This window comes from Gymnoscopelus braueri (genome assembly GCF_963280865.1).
Source record: "Gymnoscopelus braueri genome assembly, chromosome: 21".
In the NCBI taxonomy this organism is placed as follows: domain Eukaryota; kingdom Metazoa; phylum Chordata; class Actinopteri; order Myctophiformes; family Myctophidae; genus Gymnoscopelus; species Gymnoscopelus braueri.
In genome coordinates this window covers 3,150,010-3,168,921 of record NC_137623.1, presented here as the reverse complement: position 1 = coordinate 3,168,921, position 18,912 = coordinate 3,150,010, and the positions used below count along the sequence as shown (strand labels likewise).

At 42.2% G+C, this 18,912-nt stretch overlaps 2 protein-coding genes across 2 annotated transcripts in view; both read right to left on the bottom strand.

Annotated features, from left to right (window-relative positions):
* LOC308077349 (protein disulfide-isomerase TMX3-like) overlaps positions 1-1,790 on the bottom strand; it is a 52,377-nt gene extending 50,587 nt beyond the window's left edge. Inside the window, exon 1 of the mRNA XM_080418000.1 lies at positions 1,693-1,790. Within this exon, the coding sequence (XP_080274126.1) occupies positions 1,693-1,741 (49 nt within the window). The 5' untranslated portion in view covers positions 1,742-1,790. The remainder of the gene's footprint in view (positions 1-1,692) is intronic.
* Positions 1,791-9,216: 7,426 nt separating this feature from the next.
* The window catches only part of pxdc1b (PX domain containing 1b), a 40,988-nt gene continuing 31,292 nt past the window's right edge, over positions 9,217-18,912 (bottom strand). The window contains exons 5-6 of the mRNA XM_080418004.1: positions 12,901-13,012; positions 9,217-10,152 (exon numbers count right to left, since the gene is read on the bottom strand). Coding sequence (XP_080274130.1) covers positions 10,023-10,152; positions 12,901-13,012 — 242 coding nt within the window. The 3' untranslated portion in view covers positions 9,217-10,022. The remainder of the gene's footprint in view (positions 10,153-12,900; positions 13,013-18,912) is intronic.

The following is an 18,912-nucleotide window of genomic DNA, read 5'->3' as shown; positions in this document are numbered from 1 at the left end:
GACTAAAAAATGTGGGGTCCTCCTTCCTTCCTCGCTGCAATGAATAACGTGGGACTGTTTTAGGTCAGCTACACAGTAGCAATGAACGCTACAAACAACACAACACCATCTAGTGTACCAACATAAGGCAAAAACAATGAATAAATCAACATAAATGTGAACAACATTAGCAGGCAGCAGCCCTAGTAGTTATGTACTGTTAGACTGGAGCAGAGAGTAGACCATCATCAGCTAAACTGAGTGTGGGTCCTTCCTCCTCCTCTCTGCAATGAATAACATGGACTGTTCATGTCAGCTACACAGATGTAGCAATGCCTGCTACAAACAACAGGGACGTGCACAGATAGACTCTAGGTGGTGCTAGAGCACCTGCCCTTTGCCCTCTTGACCAGAAGTGCCCTTTTTTCAGTTTACAGCAGGGGTCTTCAACAGGGGTCCGGGACCCCTTGGGGGTCCTCAGAGTTACGACAGGGGGTCCGCCAAATCTTTATGTGATATGATTTTTATTTTTACCATAACCACTCGAAACCTAGCATCCCTTTTCTGAGGAGAACTTTAGCCAAAAATAGCAGATCTACAAGCCCACAACGCCTCGCGCTGCGAGGCGTTGTGGGCTTGTAGATCGGCTATTTTTGGCAAAGAGGTATAGGTGGTAGAGGGAAAAAAGAGCAGACCAAGTAAACAAAAAAAAGTATAATTTACTTGAGCACCTGCCCCTCAAAATGTCTGTGCACGCCACTGTCTGCAATGAATAACATGGACTGTTCATGTCAGCTACACAGATGTAGCAATGCCTGCTACAAACAACACAACCTAGTTATAAAATGGAGCAAAAAAAGCAGTAAATAAATGAACATAAATGTGAACAGCATTAGCAGGCAGCAGCCCTAGTAGTTAGACTGGAGCAGGCAGCAGCCCTAGTAGTTAGACTGGAGCAGAGAGAAGCCCTAGTAGTTAGACTGGAGCAGGCAGCAGCCCTAGTAGTTAGACTGGAGCAGAGAGAAGCCCTAGTAGTTAGACTGGAGCAGAGAGCAGCCCTAGTAGTTAGACTGGAGCAGAGAGCAGCCCTAGTAGTTAGACTGGAGCAGAGAGCAGCCCTAGTAGTTAGACTGGAGCAGGCAGCAGCCCTAGTAGTTAGACTGGAGCAGGCAGCAGCCCTAGTAGTTAGACTGGAGCAGGCAGCAGCCCTAGTAGTTAGACTGGAGCAGAGAGCAGCCCTAGTAGTTAGACTGGAGCAGGCAGCAGCCCTAGTAGTTAGACTGGAGCAGAGAGCAGCCCTAGTAGTTAGACTGGAGCAGAGAGCAGCCCTAGTAGTTAGACTGGAGCAGGCAGCAGCCCTAGTAGTTAGACTGGAGCAGGCAGCAGCCCTAGTAGTTAGACTGGAGCAGAGAGCAGCCCTAGTAGTTAGACTGTTAGCAGGCAGCAGCCCTAGTAGTTAGACTGGAGCAGGCAGCAGCCCTAGTAGTTAGACTGTTAGCAGAGAGCAGCCCTAGTAGTTAGACTGTTAGCAGGCAGCAGCCCTATAGTTAGACTGGAGCAGAGAGCAGAGCATCATCAGCTAAAAAACAAACTGTCTTCCTCTTCCTGCTGTCTGTCAATTTCCCTCGAGCTTGTTTTGCAATGAATAACAATGCACTTTTTACAGGTCAAAATAAACCCAATAAACCTAATAATAAACGTATTAAATGTTACCTCCACGAAGCAGGGACGCTTTCCTTAGTCCTGCCATCATCATCATCATCTCTACGGTCTCAGTTTTAGTAACAGGAAATACTGTTTCTTGTCCGTTGGAAACCAAACCATTAGAATTGTGATATATCTAGAGAACGGACGGACGGCCCCTCCGCCTCCTCGAGCTATTCATTTCCAGTGAAAGTTACTCGCACGAGCGCGTGGAACACCCGGAACTTCGTCTACTTCCTGGATGGGCTCCATTTTGGAGCCAACGGAGCATGCGCCCTAACATTTCAGACGGTGGGAGCGTGCGCGGTAGTGGTTTAAATGCGGAAGTCCCTGCAATACCACATTTTAGCCACCAGGCTTCTGAAGCGTCGACCGTTCTCCGTGGTTCTGGGGGGGGGGGGCTTGGTTGAAGCGCACAGCTTCTGAGCATGCGCCGTGTCTCGCGCGAGGGAAAACAGCCGATCTACAAGCTCACAACGCGTCGCTTCGCTACGCGTTGTGAGCTTGTAGATCTGGCTGTTTTCCCTCGCGCGAGACTACTGTCGTTTTTTTGGTTACGCAGTATCCCCGGCGTTGCCATGTCTGCTAATTATAAGCGACTTTGGGCTTGTTTTTTTTTTTTTTTATTATATTGTATTTCTGTATTGTTGTATTGTGCTTTCTGCTTTGGCAATGTAAACGTATGTTTTCTCATGCCAATAAAGCCCTTTGAATTGAATTGAATTGAAATTGCTTGTTTTTTTAATGCAGTGGAGTGTAGAAGTAGAAATACTTAGTAATAGTAGTAGTAGTAAAAGTAAGGTATTAAAAATATACTTGAGTAAAAGTACAACATTATTGGTATCAAAATGTACTTAAAGTACCAAAAGTAAAAGTACTCAATGTGCAGAATGTCCCATTTCACAAGTTAAAATGTATACAAATCTTTTGAAAATAGCAGATCTACAAGCTCACAATGCGTCGTCTCGTGACACGTTGTTAGATTGTAGATCATCTATTTTCAAATAGCCTATGTGTAAAATGGGGCTAAAGTGGTTAATGTATGTTTTATAATGTAATAATGTATATCTGCAAAGTAACTAGTAACTGTCTAAAGTGCTTACATCTGCTATTTTTGAAAATGTTTGGAAAATGTTACATAGTTTTGAATTCTCTTGTGGGGGTCCCTGGCACAAAACCTTTTCAGATGGGGGTCCACCAAATGAATATACATTTTGGGGGTCCTTGACTTGAAGAAGTGTGAGAGCCACTTTGCTAAATGTCTATAAATTGTAATTGGTATTCTCACCACAAGATGGCGCTCCAGACCAGGGTTAATAAGACTGCAAACCACTGATTGTCTCTCCAGGCCTGATTACTGTTTTCATTGTGTCATAATAATAATAAATGACTCAAGATACTTCCTTTGTTTTCATTCAAACTTTGTTTTTTATTGGTTTTGAGAAACATTGAGTAGATGATATTTATGTAACAATGTCTGGCTTTTATTTTTCCAGTTTATCAAACATAATAATACCACATAATGGAATGTTTGACCAAGAAGGTTCACAATAAAGACCATGTCCATTTTTAAAGGGATAGTTCACATTTTTTCAATCGATAAGTCACCCCATGGAGACTTGAATTCATGGATATCTTTTAGTTTTTGTAGCATTCTTAAGCCAATAATTTGATGACCAGTGGGCCGGTAGGTCAGCGGTTCCGGACCTACCGGTCATCAAATTATTGGCTTAGGGATGAGACAAAAACTTAAAAAAGTCTCCATGGGGTGACTAATCCATAGGAAAAAAATCATTTTGGGGGTGAACTATCCCTTTAACACAGCCCTCCCAAACCCAGTGAAATTACAAGAAATTGCAGAAAATGGCTAACAATTAATGTGAGACTACAACTTGAATAAAATAAATATGTATTTTTGTTAACACTCAGTCATTCATCACACATCTTATCTCTGACATTATGAGCATACTGATATGTTTGAACATGTAATCATAACTGGTGTTCCAGCATAAAGGTATAGATATAGACATTCTTCCCCTCTACACCAAACAGGACTGGTTAGATATCATCCAACCATAAAAAGTGGGGTCCGGGGACCCCCAGGGGTCCTTGGGGAGGAGAGGGGTTCCAATGGGTCCTCGGGAAAATAAGTTAACATAGCATCACAATCATTTTAACCACTTTATCCATTATATGTTAGCTATTCAAAAATAGCAAATCTACAAGCTTGCAGCGCTGCAAGCTTGTAGATCTGCTATTTTTGGGAAAATATTCGTAAAAATAACGAAAATGTTTGGAAAACTTTTCATAAAATTACGTCTTCTCTTCTGGGGCCATAATACATTTTCAGATGGGGGTCCGCGCGGCTCAATCAATTTTGGAGGGCCTTGACACAAGAACGTTTGTGAAGCACTGAACTAGAGCATTTAGCTCTGACTGGGATTATAAAACATGCAATAATGAGGAAAACAAAACAATATACATGAAGCAAGTTCCATGCTAGAATGATCTTGTTTTTAAACTCCAAAAAGAAAAACCAAAATGAGCAATTATTCCAGTCTCTTCTTTGAGTATGGAGCACAATGTACTGTCATCATAGCCTACTGCATCTTCCTTCTGGATGCAAGAAGAGTGGAAATACTGTAGAAATATTAGACCATAATTGTGAAATGTTCAATGACGATCATGTTCAAATCATGTATACTTTACATCATTGGTTCTCGGGGACCCCCAGGGGTACTTGAGGGGGTTCCAGGGGGTCCCCAGCTAAATGATGGATAGAAACCAAATGGACCCTTATGGGTCTATAACTCTGAGAGTGTACAAATGGAACCAAATGGACCCTAACGGGTCCATTTGGTTCCATTTGTACACTCTCAGAGTTAAATTAACATTGATTTTACAATATGAATTGGGGTCCCAGGGATAGAAATGCCATTAAATGGGGGTCCGTAGCCTAATAATGCATGTCAAACCTTAAATTACAATGATTGAGAATCACTGCTAGAGCTGTAAAAATCTTCTCTTATGGGGGTCCCTGGCATATCTTTTCGAATGGGGGTCCGCGGGCTAATAAGTGTCAATTTGGGGGTCCTTGACATTGAAAAAGTTTGAGAACCACTGCTTTACATTACTTAAGACATCGAGGTGCCCACTGCCCACTCTTCCTTAGTGCCCACTCTTCCAATTACCTTCCTTCCTACCAGAGTGTACTGAATGCCATTTCTCAATGTTGTATTTCCCTCCCATTATATGATTAGAAGATAATTGAACATTTGACAATTAAGGTCTGATATTTCTACAATTGCTACAAAACCTGTATATCCAGTCATTTTGGGGCATAAACAAGAAGTTAAAGGACAAATGTAAGTCTGATAATGATGTACTGTGCATGTTCATCTTCTTGTATCCCACTGATACATTTCTCAATGTTGCCTTTTCCTCCCATTTATATGTTTTCTCTTTGAGAAAAATACAGATGAAAAACCCAACAACAGCAACAACAAAACAGAAAGTGTAAAACAGTTTGAAAACACTGAGTGAAAGAGCTGTACTTTCTCACGGGGTGAAGTGAATAGTGAAGCATGACAGTATTACTAAATAGACTCATGCAGAGACAGTCTTCTTGGTCAAAGGCCCCTGTGCCAAGTTTCTGAGACTACAAAGTGTTGCCATGTCTGCTTATTATAAGCTACTTTGCAGGGGGCTTGTTTTTCTGAAAAAGTTGCTAGTAAATATTGGCAGTTGCAGGTTGTGTTTTTTTTTTAGCTTGTTTCTAAAGTGTAGTTGTTTATTTGGGCTTGTTTCTAAAGTGTAGTTGTTTATTTGGGCTTGTTTCTAAAGTGTAGTTGCTTTTTTGGGCTTGTTTCTAAAGTGTAGTTGTTTATTTGGGCTTGTTTCTAAAGTGTAGACTTATTTGGGCTTGTTTCTAAAGTGTAATTGCTTTTTTGGGCTTGTTTCTAAAGTGTAGTTGCTTTTTTGGGCTTGTTTCTAAAGTGTAGTTGCTTATTCGGGCTTGTTTCTAAAGTGTAGTTGCTTATTCGGGCTTGTTTCTAAAGTGTAGTTGCTTTTTTGGGCTTGTTTCTAAAGTGTAGTTGCTTTTTTGGGCTTGTTTCTAAAGTGTAGTTGCTTATTTGGGCTTGTTTCCTGTATGTTGTTTAAACCAGCGGTTCTCAGACATTTTCATGTCAACAAGCCCCAAATGAATATGTAATAATTGTCCACAAAAAAATATATAATATAATAATTACTTTTGTTCAAGATTTACTTTTGTTCAAGATTTAGTTTTTTGAAAATAGCAGATCTACAAGCTGACGACGCGTCGGATTGCGACAGATGGCTATTTTCATATAGCCGATGCGATAGGTTTAAAGTGTTCATTAGGCTTCTTTTGGACTTGTTTTCATAGACCTGGTTGCTTATTTCTCTTGCAAAACCTGGCAGCATTGAGACTACAGGCTGTGCAGAAGAGCACAACACTGGACTATAGCAGCTGTTTGCTCCATTTCTACAATTAACACGCCCGTTAAACCAAATGATAAAGTGTGAAGCCTGTTATTGCAAAATATCTCGTACTATCTGTTTGCGATCTCTCAGTATCCAAAGCATGCGCTGTGTCCCTAATGACTTCCAGTGGTGGAAAGTAACTAAGTACATGTACTCAAGTACTGTACTTAAGTACAGTATTTGTACTTGATTTGAGTATTCCCAATTTCCAATACCTTTACTTCTACTCCACTACATCTCAGAGGCAAATATTGTACTTTAACTCCGCTACAAGTATTTGAAAACTTTAGTTACTAGTTGATTTTGTTGATCACTTCAGCCCTTATACATTTAGGCCATTAGAAAATAGCAGATCCACAAGCTCACAATGCGTCGCGATGCGACGCATTGTGAGCTTGTAGATCGGCTATTTTCAAATGATATTTTATTTGAAAACTTGCAACTGTACTTTCTACTTTTGAGACTTTAAGTTTTTGATTCCAATTCATTTTGATACCAATACTTTTATACTGATACTCAAGTACATTTTTGAAATCCGGACTTATACTTGTAACAGAGTACTTCTACATTGCAGTATTGATACTTTTACTTAAGTAAAACATTTGAGTACTTTTTACACCACTGCATACTGTCTTCAATAACCACCTTAAAGTGGCTCACAACTTGGTCCAGTTGCAGAGCACATTCCTCCAAAATAAACACTTAAAACAGCACTATGTAACTTTCCTCTTCTTCTTCTACCCCGGATTCGAACCCGGTTTCCTGCGCAAGCGCTGACCTTTTTTTTGTTTACCATTGAGCCAATAGGGCCTGCCTGCTTTGCTCAGGGGATACATTTAATCTTGACCTTGGTGTCAGATCCTGTGTCTAGAGACGATCGAAATGTCTCAATAGAAGAGCAGGGAGACAATATACAACCACCACAATTGTGTAAGTTATTGCATTAACATACTCTAACATAGATTGGATAAAATAAATTAAAAAATAAAAAAGACATTCATATATTGTTGTTTAAAATGTGTTTTCTTTATGAAACCAAAAGACAGGGCGCCCCCAGAGGTTCACCTGGTAAGAGCACATACCACATAAATGAAAGACTACAGTCCTTCTTGCAGCTGGCCGAGGTCCATTGGGGGGGGGGGGTGTCGAGGAGCAGAGGCCCCCACAGTTAGCTGTCTCAGGAAACTAACATAATGGCTCAGATATTAACTCAATTGACCAGGCCCGCAGAAGGGATCTCTCTCTGTCTCTCTCTCTCTCCTGCTTTTTAATCAGTCCACAGATGACAAGCATGCAGCTCAGGTGATTGAGCTATCATCACCATAATTCCGAGTTGGAATAAGGGCCGTGGTACTAACGTTTGAACCATTAAATTAATGTTTCGTTAAAATCGTACTGCTTCAATATCCAACACACTGAGATTCTGACTTTAATATGCAGGTCGTAGCAAAAAAAAGCTAATTAAATTGCAAATACAAATGTCTCAAAATGAAGAAATAGCTGTAATGTAAAGGATACTTCATAGTTTTTCATGTGAAAAGCATGAAAACGTGTAACTTGAGAGTAGTCTACAGACTATGTGAAATTACAAGGTTTGGCGCAGTGATAATTACTATGCAAAGGAGTTTTTAATCAAAAGCCAATTCCAAGTAAACAGGAGTAAAATGTTCAACCACTAACAAATAAAGTTTTGATTAATTTGGGCGTTTTGGATAATTATTGAAACATGCTGCTGATTTATGCCACAGATTTGAACTTATTATTCACAGCTACATTTTGATGAAATCTATATTTAATATTGTCAGAGAACCAAACCTTGTGTTCCAGTTTGAAATAGATCTTATAATACTCCCAGGCCTTGAAAGAGCTAAAGTAAAACAGTAAAAACACTTTCAATGTAATCCAAGGTACAGCGTTATAGCCAAAAACAGAAAAAGGTTCTAGTTTCTTATTGGCTGAAATGGCTTCACCACATGAGCACCAAGCCTCATGATGACACAGCATTATTCCCACAGGAAAAAACACATAAAAGTAGAACTGCATGCACACAATGTAGGCTAGTAGTGGTTCTCCATTTTTTTTCATGTCAAGGACCCCAAAATTGATATGTATTTGGCCGCATATACCCCCATCGGAAAAGCTTTTGTGCCAGGGACCACTAGAAGAGAAGATTTCGTCGCCTTGCTAAACTAATGGCCTAAGTCATTTTTTAAACGTTTTACAGGAAAAATAAAAAACTGATCCAAAACAAAACTATATGATATTTCTTAATCATTTCACCCAAAATGTTTATAACAAATTATGACTATTTGAATAGAAATAACACTGTCTGTCAGTTATGTAACATAAGAGATTTAAATAGGTTTAAATAGGATAAAATCTGACTTAGGCCAAAAAAAAAAGCAAAAACAATTACAAAATGGCCTAAATCAGTAAATAATTTGGCTTAAGTCACAAAACCATGTGACTTAGGCCCAAAAAATATCCTATTTTGGCATAAGTCACACTAGGGAGTTAGGCCATTATACTAAAAAGGGAGGGAACAGCATGATCCTTTTCAATTAGGAGATAGGCCATTTTACCAGAGGTGGCCAGTGTCATGAGGAGCTGACTTATTCAAAAATATAATTTTCCTCAAAAAATGACTTAGGCCATTAGTTTAGCAAGGTGACGATTTGTGAGCTTGTAGACCTGCTATTTTTGAATAGCCAACGTACAAATGGATGAAGTGGTTAAAATGACTGTGACGATGTATAGACGTATATAGATTTCCAGACAACGCCACACTGATAAGAACCAGTATGCGCGCGCAGGTCGGGGCCAAAAGAACCCGACCTCTCATTACATGCAATGTAAAAGTGGTCACAGCCTCACGTGTAAAAAATGCATCCCATCATCAAACTTTAAGATGCTGTTTTCCTCCCAGTGTGGAGGAAGAAGGTTTAGGATGGATGTGTACTGAGCCCCTGGAACCCCCCCCCCCCCCCCCCAATAAACACTTTGAGAACCACTGATGGTACGGCACAATCAGAGGGAGGAGACAATAGTCAAGTCTCGATACAGCGAAGTCTAGGCACACATGGTGACATCACAGCCTTGCGGTGGAAAGGACAAAGCATACCATAGTGACAATGTAATCTCTCAAGAACAGATTCCGAGCTGCGTTAGTACTGCATCTGTCGGGACTCGGGAGGGCCATTCAGAACGTGTGAACGTTTGGCCTACGAGTGGGCGTCCTCGGAGCCGAAAACACCACGGAAAGTTAGAAACATTTTAACTTGTTCTTACATCATAGAAACAAGTGGGCTTATAACCAAAACGATCCATGTTCCGTGGGAGAAATGTCAGTGGGAATGAAAACATAGGCGCCCCCCACCGGAAGAGAAGGGCTGAGGGCGGACCAAGCGGGCCAACATCCTGTTATCAACATTCTATTGGGAGGTCCCCCCAGAGTCAAATTCAAAGGGGAAAAAAAACCCAGCAGAGGGCGCTGTTTTTTCCTCTTTTTTTTTACGATGGGTTCTCAGATTGGTGACAATGTAACAGCATTCCTTCGGTGTCATCCTGTAGCAAACCGTACATTCCACAGTCACACAGCTTGGAAAAAAAGCCGACCGTCCGTCCGTCTGCTGCTATAGACGAAAGAAAGCCACAGCGGGAAAAAAATAGTTGAATAGGCAGCAGCAGCATTACACAGCAACAGCTATGTGTGAAGCCATAGCTCCCTTAACAACCAGACCAGGACAGGTCCTTTTAATTGGAGACACGTTCCTTTTCGGTGTGTGTGTGTGTGTGTGCAGCATGGACTGTCAATGGTGTCCATGTGAAGCTGGTCACTCCAGAATGTCCGTTTCAAAGGGAACCAGATGGTAATAGGACAGGTTGGTGACGTAGGCTTCGGTTTCCTCCTCGTCGGCGCACAGGTCTGTCTCCAATGGCAGGAAGTCCGTTCCGTCCTCGTACCTGCCGGCACAGAGACAAACGTTACACTAACATGATGGCAAATGAACAGGGTTTTGCACAACTTTAAGATTTCTGCCATTTAACCCTTTAAGACCGGGGACGCATCTGTGTCATTTTTTTAGATTTCTTTGGGCTATTTGGCAGATCTACAAGCTCGTAGTGCGGGCGGTACCGAGTGCCGCGCTACGAGCTTGTAGATCCGCTTTTTTTTTTTTTTATCGTGAAAATGTGTTCAAATCTTTGAATATATATACTTTTTTAAAGCGAACATTTGTAACTAAAATCTTTGCTTCTGGGGATTTTACAAATGTCTTCTAAATCCTAACAGTTTCTTTTTTTTTTTCTTGAACTTATGTTGCTACTGTTTATATCAGTGGTTCTCAAATATTTTTCATGTAAAGGACCCCCAAAATTATATGTATTTGTCAGCGGACCCCCATGTCAAAATAAATATTTGAGTTACAAATGTTCGCTTTAAAAAAAAATATATATATTCAAAGATTTGCAAAAAATGTCACGATTTAAATGAAATAGCAGATCTACAAGCTCAGATCTGCTATTTCATGAATCATGCTACAAGCAGATCTACAAGCTCATAGCGCGGCACTCGGTGCCGCGCTATGGGCTTGTAGATCTGCTATTTTTGAACAGCCAAAGTATAAAGATAATGTTTAAAGTGGTAACACAGACATGTTCCAGGTCTTACTGGGTTGAGCTATTTTATTTATACATTTTTTAATTGCCAATTTTCCGAGACAATCTCGTAGTGAATGTTGAAAACCCGGGACATAGAGATATGTTGTCGGGACTCGGCATGCAGCTTGAAATCAGGGTCAATCCCGGCCCAAACCGGGACCTGGTCATCCTGTGGTCAGACCGTTGCCTCCAACAATGTTCAAATGTTTCCGGTCATACAGTCTGGGACTCGGAAGGCTCTGATCATTGATTAAAATATAAAGCGGAAGTGAAGCCCCCTCCCCACTTCCGTTTCGTCTTTACAGTCGCACAAACTTATCCTAATATAAATCAAAATCATCTGAGCATATTTAGCTTGCTGCTGAGCAGAAATGGAAATTAAAAAATAAAATGCAAAGATATTTGAAAATATATTTTTCGTGAACGGAAGTGCCAGCTTCCTCTCTCGGATTTCGGGAGGTGTAGTTCCAGACTCTATACAACAGGGGTCTTCAACAGGGGTGTCCGGGTCCCCTAGGGGGTCCTCAGAGCTACTATAGGGGGTCCGCCAAATCTTTGTGTGATAGGATTTTTAGTTTTTTTTACATTAACCACTTGAAGCCTAGAATTCCTTTTCTGAGGGGAACATTAGCCGAAAATAGCCGATCTACAAGCTCTCAACGCCTCGCACTGCGAGGCGTTGAGAGCTTGTAGATCGGCTATTTTTTGGCAAAGAGGCTATAGGTGTAGAGGGGAAAAAGAGCAGACTAAGTAAAACAAAAACAAAAAAATCTGAAAAACAATTTTATACAATATAGAGTAGGGGGTCCCTGCTTCATCTCTCTCTCAGCTAGGGGGTCCTTGTCCCTGAAAACGTTGAAGACCCCTGATATAGAACATTCAGAGATTGTGGAATAGTTAGTTAGTTGTCTGGCTATACGCGAAACTATGGTCACCCTAAGCATCGAACCAAGCTGTTGCACGGAAGGAACCGCTGGGTGCAGCGACAAAGAATGCCCTCTCTCCCTCCCTCCCTCCCTCCCTCCCTCCCTGCCTCCCTCCCTCCCTCCCTCCCTCCCTGCCTTCCCTCTGGCCAACACAGCCAGTGGAGCTCATATGGATGCCCGGCATATTTCTGCCAATTAGTGACTGATGAAGTAGAGTTGTTTTGTGTGGAACACCAAGAGGCTATGCTTTGCTTCCTGCACGCACGCACGCACACACACACACACACACGCACACACGCACACACACACACACACACACACACACACACACACACACACACACACACACACACACACACACACACACACACCACACACACACACACACACACACACAAACACGGAAGGAAGAGGTACAGAGAGACATTTCCTGAGGGGCGGGGGGGGGGGAATTCAAGGAATTTCACTCATGCTGCATTCACCCAAGTAGCAACAAAGCAACCAGGCTGACCAGTGGTGGAAAGTAACTAAGTACATTTACTCAAGTACTGTACTTAGAAGTACAATTTTGAGGTACAAGCTCACAACGTTGTGAGCTTGTAGATCGGCTATTTTCAACAAAAAAAAAATAGTATGCACTTATGCACAGAACAAGAACAAATTGAGACATTTAGATCGTGTCAAAAGGTCACGTCTCACCTCAGACGCAGGATCTGACACGAATGTTGACCTGATTGGTCAAGATTCAATTCATCCCCTGAGCAAGCAGGCAGGATCTTATTAGCTCAATGGTAAAAATGTCAGCAGTTCAGCGCAAGAAACCGGGTTCCAATCGGGGGGTAGACGAGGAAAGTTACATAATGTTTTGTCATACGACAAATGGCTGAAGTAGCCGATCTGCAAGCTCACAGCACTTCACATCAGGATGTGTTATGAGCTTGCAGGTCTGATATATATATATATATATATATATATATATATATATTTTTTTAATTGAACAAATGATTAATTAAACAAAGTTTGACATTTTTCAAGAAATTTGCCCTAAATAGTTGTTAAGACAGTGATGTACCCGAGGATGTTAGTGTGTGCACGAGGATAAGTGTAAAAAAAACATGATACTCACGTATGTTCTCCAGAGTCAGCGGACGACGGCCTCTCTTTGTCCTGAGACAGATTGTCATCAAACACGATGGTCTCTGTGTTCGCCAGACAGAAGCCGTTGGACCGCATGATCTCTAGAAGAAGACACAGAATGCATAACACCACCTCGTTGGTTTCATCATATACAGTACGTTACAAACGTCTCAGAATCAGAATCAGGTTTATTGTCACATCACAGGTTTACAAGGTTAAACAAGTGGGTGAAATTCGTTTTTGTACATCGTTCCCATCGCGACGTTATTTCCATAGAAAGAAAGGGGGGAGGAAGAAGAGGGGTGGGGGGGGGGCAAGTGGGAAGGAGATCAAACAAGAGAACAACAAAAAGGCCAAACAAGTTATCTACATATTTACAATAGTACCTGAGATAAAAGATATGACTAAGGTGCCTGAGCATAGCAGCAATGTATGTATACTGTGCATGATATAATTATGGACGTTAAGGTGCTTAGAGGGGGGGGGGAAAGAGCAAAAAAAAAAGACCAAAAAGTCAGTGCGTTATACATGGGATTAAGGTGCAAAAAATCAGTGCGTGTCGACCGCATAATCCACCTAAGGTTGACTGACCCTGGTATAATCCGCAAGTAGCTCCATGAGGGAGAGCAAAGAAAAGAAAGTCACTTGAACCTGGTGTAGTCCACAGGTATGTCCAAGGGGGAGCTAAGTCCAAGTCATTTTTCCCTGGTATAATCCACAGGTGTGTTCAAGAAGAGCCAAAAAAAAAAAGGGTCTGCGGCCAGCTGGACAGTACCGCCTATTGTCAGGCTGCTGAACAAGGCTCATGCCTCATTCAGCAGTCTGACAGCAGCCAGATTAAAACTGCACCAGAACCTGGTGGTGGTACTCTTGATACTGCGGTAGGGCCCCTTGCCCGGTCGCGGTCGTTGTTCTCACGAAGCTCAGCGACGGTTGATTATGACGCACCGCTCATATGTCGCTCATTTCACTCCTTCGTTTGGCAGCTCTGTTCTTGGAATCCCTCCTTCGACTCCCTTGGCAGTACGTTCTGTATCTAACGCTTATTGTGTTTCCACTGAGTCTGATGACTCAATCTCACGTCAGCGCTGTCTTGACATCAACTTTTTACATGTCGATGAATTGTTGGAGGACCTCTTTTAATTTTAATTTCTTTGCCCTCAAAATATTAAGTCGGGTGTCTTTGAGATTGACAGTGTTGCAGAGTCACGGTGGATATTTAGTATTTACAACCATGAACAGCAGATAAAGTCTTTGTCTTCTGTCTTCTGTCTGTCTATCAGTACCCCCCTGGTACAAACAACACCACAGACCGCATTTCTTTTTCTGATACACGCTGAGGAAGGCTTGACGCCGAAACACATTGGTGTATGCCCGTGCGTTATTAATTATAAAGTATCAGAAGCACTTCGGAGTGCTCTCAGATGTATGGATTGAGTCTGCTCGTTTTTGTATCTACCACTTTCTTTTTCTCCCAAATGAAGTTAGTGTGGGTCGGATTCTGCAGCTATGATGACCATTGCCTAACCAGTCGCCCCGCGAGCTGATTGCCAGTGGACCGCGAGATTATTTTGAATAAATTATTTAATTAATTCGGCTGGGAAACAAAAAAACAATCTATCAGGCCGTCCCATTGATGGTTATTGATTGCCACACCTACAGTACCATTGAGCTCCATGTATACCGTAAATCCTCTAATAGTGACCCGGGCTTGTATTTGTTTCAACCGTAGTGGGTACCGGGCTTTTATTGAAAGGAGGCATGTATAAGAGAGAGGCCTATATTTCTATTTTTCAAACAGATCAGAACGAATAAATCAACATTTTCTGTCAATTACAGGTGGTCACTGGTCATTTTAACTTTTTCATGACTTACTGTTGGGTAGATTTCCTTCGCTTTGTTTTGTATTATTCTCCTTGACTGCTTGATCACTCAGCTGTATCCCCTAAAACCTAATGTATGCTCCGCCGTGCGAACGCGTTGCGCGCCGAGAACGGCCGAGAACAGCAGACCTACAAGCTCACATCGGTCGCATCCGCGATGTGAGCTTGTATGTCAGCTGTTCTCGGCGTGCAATACCGTTGCGGGGTGAAGTATATACTGTATGTCCCCAATACAGCTTTGGGCCATGATGCAGTCTCAATGTTCGTAAACAAGAAACCTATCTATAAGGAAGTATAAAGTCAGGGGCGGGTCACTTATCGTCATATAACTCTATGGGTATCTTAGTAAACAGCGCCCTCTTGAGACTTAAAAAAAAAGAGGCTTGTATTAGCAGAACGGCTTGTATTTGCTTTTTTCAACAACGTCCCTGGTCATTAATAGAGGCCCGTTTTTTAAATTGAATAGAGGTCATTATTAGAGGATTTATCGTATACTTCAATGTATGGTGGTACCAAAAATGGCAGATCTGCAAGCTCTCTACAAGCTCACAACGCATTGCATCCTCAAGTGTTTTGGGCTTGTAGCTATATCTGTCTTCAGCATGCGGTAGGTGCATAAAAGAAGCATTATGGTTTCCTCCCATGGATCATTGCTCCTCACTCCCTGTATAGCATTAGCAGCCTGATTTGGTGATAGTAGCCTACAGCATGGATTGGAAAGCTCTGCAAGATCATTATGGATCATCATACATGTTTCACAAATGCTTGGTGTGTCTTGAGACTATCTAACCTACTGAAACTCTTGTCACACTGTTTACAGTGGAAAGGCTTTTCTCCAGTGTGGATACGCACATGTGACTTCAGATGGTCTAACCTACTGAAACTCTTGTCACATAGTTTACAGTGGAAAGGCTTTTCTCCCGTGTGGACACTCAGGTGTGTCTTCAGTTATTAAAAGTATTGTCACACTGTTTACAGTGGAAAGGCTTTTCTCCCGTGTGGGTACGCTGGTGTCCCTTCAGGTGACTTAACTGACTGAAAGTCTTGTCACACTGTTTACATTGGAAAGGTTTTTCTCCGGTGTGGACACGCTGGTGACTATTCAGATGACTTGAAAAACTGAAACTCTTGTCACACTGTTTACAATGGAAAGGTTTTTCCCCAGTGTGGATACGCTGGTGTTGCTTCAGATTACTTGAAACACTGAAACTCTTGTCACACTGTTTACAATGGAAAGGTTTTTCCCCAGTGTGGATACGCTGGTGTTTGTTCAGACTACCTGACTCACGGAAAGTCTTGTTACACTGTTTACAGTGGAAAGGTTTTTCTCCAGTGTGGATGCGCTCATGTGTCTTCAGGTAACTTAACTTATTAAAACTTTTGTCACACTGTTTACAGATGTGTGTTTTCTGTCCTGTGTAAATCATCTGATGTTTCTTTTCATCTCCTGGTTGAGTTAAAATATCGGTAAACTGTTGATGACTTTGAGATTTTGGTGGGTCCGTGTCTCCTTGTTTCCGGCTGGTTACAGGGCTGACTATTTGCTGACAGGCCTCTGAGCAGATTTGTCCATTCCTCAGCGTTTGGCCGTTGAGGTCGTCGTGGCTCGGATGAGACGCGACGGCACACTCAGAACAGGAGCGCTCATTCTGGGAGGATTGCGACAACAATCCGTCCGGGAGTGGCGGTCCATCGTCGAAGCTGCTCGTATACATGGGACGGAGTTGCAGGTTCTGTTGATTCTTGAAAATGTGTCCTCTAGATCTCCCTGTATTCTTTGTCCGTATCCCTTTCTCTCACAACACTCTATGTGGGCACATCCTCTTCGGGTCTCAGTGGAATGAAGTCTAAAGTAACTTCAAACCTCATGTACGCTGAGCAGAGCTCTGGTCTGACCTCACTCACAACACAATCGGTTGCCGTGCATGCCTAGCAACCCCTCCATATTTGGGCAAGAGTGATGTCATCAATATGACATCATCGCCTTGACGGCAGAGATCCACATGGAAGCCACGCCCATGTCTTTTTCATTTTCATGTGTTTATCATTTCCTAATTAGTTAAGTAAATGTCAGTTTAAGTTAAGTTTGCGGTACAACCAGGGTTGCCAGATCTGCTTATTATAATTTCCCCGCAAGATTTTATTTGAAAAAAATAGCCGATCTACAAGCTCACAACGCGTCGCATCGCGACGCGTTGTGAGCTTGTAGATCTGCTATTTTCAAATAGCTAATGTACATGTTAAAGTGCTCATGTGGCCCCATAGTCGCTTCTTTTGGGCTGGTTTTCCTAGACCTGGTTGCTTGTTTCTCTCACAGAATCTGGCAACACTGGGTACAACACTAGTATATGGTACAAACGTATCACGAAGCTCAGCGACGGTTGATTACGTCGCACCGCTCATATCTCGCTCGTTTCACTCCTTCGGTTGGCAGCTCTGTTCATGGCCTCCTCCTCCTTAGACTCCCTTGGCAGTACGTTCTGTATCTATTGCTTGTTGTGTTTCCACTGAGTCTGATGACTCAATCTCACGTCAGCGCTGTCTTGACATCAACTTTTTACGTTTCGATGAATTGTTGGAGGACCTATTTTAATTTGAATTTATTTGCCCTCAAAATATTAACACATACAGTGCCAAGATCCCGTCTACACGTTCTTTCAAATCCATCGCTTGAGTGCCAGGATTCATAAGAGCCTGTTTACACGTTCTTTTGAATTTTCATTGTTTAATCTGTGATCGCACGGCTGTGTTTATTTCTCATCAACACTTTCGTTTTCCACTTACGTCACACTCACCCGGAGCCGGATGTAAAAAAAAAAAATCATTTCCGGGACACGTTGTTTTTCTCCGGTGATTTTCGGCCAGAATAAGGAAAAACACGGTTTTTCACACGGTAGAAAAGACAAACGGACAGCTCAACTTCTATTTTCTTTGGTCCGGGTGACTAACAGCCATCGTCGTAGTGTATCACGTCGTTTTCAGGCCGATCAGCGGGCCGGGAATTGTCGAAAACGTCACATCCTTTGAATGACCGGATATGACGTGGGCCTGTTTGGGAGGGGGTGAGCGAGGTGATCAATGTTTGGATGTGCTGCTCTCTACTGGTGGAACAATCGTAGGTGCTTGACAACACAATCAGAGAATGTATTTGAATGAAAAATTACAAAACAAAAAAATTAAAAAACACGCAAATTGCTGGCACAGGGGTGAGTACATTATGAATAAACTCTGGCAGTCAATGTGTTAAGTCGGGTGTCTTTGAGATTTGCAGTGTTGCAGAGTCACGGTGGATATTTAGTATTTACAACCATGAACAGCAGATAAAGTCTTTGTCTTCATCATGCCTGTCTGTCTGTCAGTACCCCCCCCCCCCCCCCCGGTACAAACAACACCACAGACCGCATTTATTTTTCTGATACATGCTGAGGAAGGCTTGACGCCGAAACACATGTGTTTCGGCGTCAAGCCTTCCGGCATGCCCGTGCGTTATTAATTATAAAGTATCAGAAGCACTTGGGAGTGCTCTCAGATATGGTATGGATTGAGTCTGCTCGTTTTTTGTATCTACCACTTTCTTTTTCTCCCAAATGAAGTTAGTGTGGGTCGGATTCTGCAGCTATGATGACCACTGCCTATCTAGTGTTGCCAGATTCTGTGAGAGAAACAAGCAACCAGGTCTAGGAAAACCAGCCCAAAAGAAGCGACTATGGGGCCACATGAGCACTTTAACATCAGCTATTTGAAAACAGCCGATCTACAAGCTCACAACGCGTCGCGATGCGACGCGTTGTGAGCTTGTAGATCGGCTATTTTCAAATAAAATCTTGCATGGAAATTATAATAAGCAGATCTGGAAACCCTGTGCCTAACCAGTCGCCCCGCGGGCTGATTGCCCAGTGGACCGCAAGATTATTTTGGATAAATGATTTAATTAATTCGGCTGGGAAACAAAAAAATATATCTTTCAGGCGGTCCCATTGATGGTTATTGATTGCCACACCTACAGCAATCTGGGAACCCATCGCCAAATAAAAAAGGAAAAACAGCGCCCTCTGCTGTTTTTTTACTATTTCACTTAGCTCTCGGGGGAGCAAAATGGAGCACCCGTGCGCAAGGAA